Source organism: Lineus longissimus, chromosome 16, assembly GCF_910592395.1.
Source record: "Lineus longissimus chromosome 16, tnLinLong1.2, whole genome shotgun sequence".
In the NCBI taxonomy this organism is placed as follows: domain Eukaryota; kingdom Metazoa; phylum Nemertea; class Pilidiophora; order Heteronemertea; family Lineidae; genus Lineus; species Lineus longissimus.
The window spans coordinates 8,780,001-8,784,702 of NC_088323.1; the positions used below are offsets into that span (position 1 = coordinate 8,780,001).

The 4,702-nt window shown below is 41.2% G+C and overlaps 1 protein-coding gene across 1 annotated transcript; it reads left to right on the forward strand.

Annotated features, from left to right (window-relative positions):
• Positions 1-233: 233 nt before the first annotated feature.
• On the forward strand, positions 234-1,286 carry LOC135500848 (putative nuclease HARBI1). Its single transcript, XM_064792513.1, has one exon. The coding sequence runs from the start codon at positions 234-236 to the stop codon at positions 1,284-1,286; it is 1,053 nt and encodes a 350-aa protein (XP_064648583.1).
• The last annotated feature ends 3,416 nt before the right edge of the window (positions 1,287-4,702 follow it).

The window sequence follows — 4,702 nt, forward strand, 5'->3', positions numbered from 1 at the left end:
AATTTTGCAGGCCAGGGTCCATATTCATAAACGTACTTAAGTCAAAGTAAGGCACTTAAACGCCATCTTAATCTAAGCACCATACTTAAGTGAAATTCTATATGATACTTAACCTTAGTGACTTGCTCAAACATACCCTTATATTTGAGACACCTCTGGGTCTGTCTTAACTTTAAGTTGTTTGGAGAAGTCACAAAACACAACGTTCATTTTGCGGCAAACCACCGTGAGAGATGGCTGCGTTAATGTTGGCAGTGCAAATGGATTTGGATGCGAGGCGTGCTATGCGTCGTGAGAGAATTTTTCGAGACAGAGTCCACCCACTTGAGATCTACAACGACTTGCAATTATATCAACGCTACAGATTGGATAGGCAAACGATTCTTGACTTGGTCGATGCTGTTAGGAATTATATCGAGCCACAAACAGACCGAAACCATACTTTGCCAGCCGACCTGAAGGTGCTTGCAACATTAAGATTTTATGCCTCGGGTTCATTCCAGGAAGTCACCGGGGATACGGTACACATTTCCCAACCCAGCATGAGCCGCATTATAACGCAAGTGACGGATGCACTGATTCATTTGCTACACAACATCATTAAATTCCCTGTGCTTCAAGACATCCCTCGTATTTCTGCAACATTTTATGAAATAGCGAACTTCCCTGGCATTATAGGGTTGATTGATGGTACGCATGTTTGGATCATTGGCCCTACTCATCACGAATGGAGATACGTCAACAGGAAAAACTATTATTCTATCAACGTACAGGTGGTCATGGATGCTCATTATCGATTCATAAACGTTGTAGCGAGATGGCCTGGAAGCACCCATGATTCGATCATTTTGAGAGAAAGTGGGCTAGCCGAAGTGATGGAAGTGTGGCTGGGTAATGAAGTCCTTCTAGGCGACAGCGGGTATCTAGTAAGACCATGGCTGATGACACCCTTCCTAAACCCAAACACCCCGCAGCAGCGACGATACAACCGTTCCCACAAAAGAACTCGATGCTTGGTAGAAAGGGGAATAGGCCAGTGGAAAAGGCGTTTCCATTGCCTCCATGGACAACTCCGCTATACACCGTTAAAAGCTTGCGGCATCATTTCTGCATGCGCAATGTTGCATAATATTGCCATCGACAGAGGTCTCCCTGATTTTGACGAACAGCCAATCGAGCTACAGCCACAGCCTGACGACGATGATGACGATGTAGAAAATGTTGTTGCCTTTGGTCGACTTAACGGAGCAGCTGCGAGGAACCAAATAGTCAACCAACACTTCTAAGGTGAGTAAAAGCGAAGAAAAAAGGAGAGATTATAATGATAAATTTATTTCAAGAGACCATCAAACAGAACATCCTTTAGGGGCCTAGATGTACATGCACTTCTACAGAGAGGTGTATGCGTAATTTCCAAATGATTGACCATCATTTCTGTGTGAAAATGAATAAATTTCAGCCGGCTGTTTTTCTAACTTATTCTTTTTTATCTTCAAAACATCGATTTCTAAATTTAATTTATTTTTTTCTCATTTCAGTTTTTCAATCTCCAAGTTAGCCCTTTCCTTCTCAAGGATCAATAGCTCCTTTTGCATGCTCACTAATTCATTCTTATCTTCTTCCTTCTTTCCTTTTTTTTGTTTTTCATTCTCCGATTCGGGCACAGGTGGACATGGATTTGGCAACGCTGAAGGAGGAGCACGTTTTTGCATAATTCGTTGTAATCTGCTTGGGGGACCAACGGCAGCCGAGACTTGCCTGTGCTCTTGTGTACAGGACGTATAATTGAGACGTAGAGTTTGCTCATCATCGGTGATGGTACTGAAGCAACAATGACAGTTTTTCACAAAATATGGTTCAAGAAACACCAACCTTGACTTTTCAGCAATGTTAATTTGGAAATATTTGCCAATAATGGCTAAAGAGTTATGAAATTAAATTGATGTAGCAGTGAACATTTCAAACTGTTAAAATTGTCAGAAATCTGCAGCTCCACCTCTGTTTAAAGTGAATAAAGGGAGCCTACCTTGAACTAGGTTGTGAGTTGAAGGAAATATTGCTCCGCCGAGGTTCGATGCTGTCATATCCGCCATCAATCCCATAAACCGTCGGATCATCCTCCCCTATCACAGCTGCGATCTTCTGCGACAGGGTTGATCTGGTCGGGGTCCGCCACCTATAAATATCCAACAAGTGTGTCAGTGATATCATCAGGAACTGCAGCTGTTGATGAATGTGAAGCAACACTAATGAAATGTCTTAGATTAGAATAAATCCTGTACCTGTCTTTGAAAGCTCCTTCTTGTACGCCCTGTATTCATCTTTCATCCCGGACGCCATATTTTGCCATTTTTTTGTAGTTCTTCGACCGTGCGCAATACGTTTGGGTTCCTGCTATTCATGGCGTCTGCGATTTGCACCCAGGCATCATGCTTTTTCTTGGTAGTTACATTTGGTGAAAACTTCGAGGAAATAACGGACATCACCTTTTCGTATTCTTCGATTAATCGCACCTTCTCTGCTTCAGAGAAATTTGGCTTCCTCTTTTTCTTATCCATGTTTCATGCAATCTGCCAAGCTGCATGAATCAGACAGTGTATGGAACACACTTTCTATAGGCCCTATTTCTTATATCCTAGGCCTTGTGAAAGTATCACACAATAATGACGCTGTCTTCATGTCCATGATGAGGTTTGGCACATGTCCAAACCGCAAAAATCGACATGAAATGCGACATTGGCACGTTTGCAGAATGTAAAGCAAGTCACTTAAAGTTATTCGAGGTACTTTGCTTAGCTGATCACTTAGTGGCTTTATGAATGCCAACTTAAGTGAGGCACTTAAGTTAGCAAGTCACTTAGTGCGTTTTTATACTTAAGTTAAGAAGTTTTATAAATATGGACCCTGGTGGCTGATGTGGATGCGTACACAGTATACAGCATGGATTGAATTCTGAATTTTGTTGGTTTTTTTTTTGGGGGGGGGGTCGGGTAGGGTGAATGTGAACTGTTTGATAAAATGTGTTGTCCTACAGCATTCATGTATGGTGGTACAGAAGCTTTTATCATTTCAGGTATTTGGCCAACCCCAACCATTACCCATCCTTTTCATGCTACAGCTAACCCCAACTAGTGACCCTCAATTTTGATGCTATAACTAACCCGAACCGTGACACTTCCCCTTCATGCTATAACTAACCCTAACCATGAGGCTTTGTTTTCATGTTATTATTGCTAACCCCAACCATGACCCTTCTTTTTCATTCCATTGCTTACCCCAGCCATAACTATTCTATAATTCTACAGTACTTTTAAAACTGGCTGTAGGAACACTTTTCTGTCAATATCAAGTAATCCAGAAGAAAAATAGATTTTTGCTGCTCTGAAATCGAAGCCTGGTAATTGTCTTGTGCAGTGAACTGAAATCGGCTGTCCCAGCTGACGACTTTTTAGCTCAGTTGACCAAATGGTCAGTTGAGATATCGCGGTTGTCCTTCCATCCGTCAACTTATGCTGGACACATTTTGAGCTTGCCCAATATTACATTCGGAATTCCATGCGTGGGTGGCGGCCCTTTGAGAATGTGCATGCGTGATTCGTCAGGCTCTTCTCTCAATTGCAAATGACACCAATTTCGAAATGTGTTTTGGAGGCGCTTTTCAAAGAATGACCAATTGAGTTTGGGTTGGCTGTAGCATGAAAAGGATGGGTAATGGTTAGCAATAGCAAGTAAAATCAAATGTCATAGTTGGGTTAGCTATAACATATGAGAAAGAAGGGTTATGCGGTTAGCTATAACATGAAAAGGATGGGTATTTTTAGCAATAGCACCAATATCAATGGTCACTGTTGGGGTTATCTATAGCATATGAGAAGGAAGGGTCATGGTTTGGCTTGGCTATAGCATGAGAAGGATAGGCAATGGTTGGGGTGAGCAATAGTCATCCTGATTGGACCGAATACCAAGCTGTTGGTGTGGGGAGGGCAGCGATAAGCAGCACCAATCAAATTATACGAACCCATGACAAAGCACCACATCGAATAGAATAGAATAGAATAAGGTTTATTGCTCAACAAAATTACATTGCGTAGAGCACAAAACTACCGAATATACGAAATATACGAATATACGAATATACATGCGAAGGTTTTTTAACATCAACAAAAGAATACGAATTTGCTTACAATATGATAAGAGTAGTTGGAGAGACTTTGACAAAAATTTAGTTAGTTTTATTAATGTATTCTTTAGCGAGTTCAAAAGTTTTATATATTTAAATAAATCGGGATATCTGTGAAAGTCGGCTGGAATGTAATTTACTCGAATGTTTGAAAAGAAGGGGCATACGAGGGCGTGGTGAAATTCATCTCCAACTACTCCGAGGTTACATTTATTACATGTACGTTCTAGTCGGGGGTATTATCATATCGGCCTAATTCTATAGGGAGTTTATGGTTGGTACATCTAAATTTACAGAGTAATATACGTTGGGCTTGAGATAGACAAAGCAAATAATTCTCAAAACCCCATGCAAACTTGATTTCTCTGTAGATCAAACATTTTGTATTGCGCCATTCTTGGAGATACTGGTCCTGCAGTCGTCTTTTGACAATTTCACCGAGATAATTAACGTTGGGGAACATCTGTGTCAGCCAGATGTCCCCGAGCCCACAAAGTTCCAAAATATTTTTGACAAACGCGA

What these genes read in the sequence shown, in the direction of transcription:
- LOC135500848 (XM_064792513.1), top strand. Translation starts at nt 234, where the DNA reads ATGGCTGCGTTAATGTTGGCAGTGCAAATGGATTTGGATGCGAGGCGT.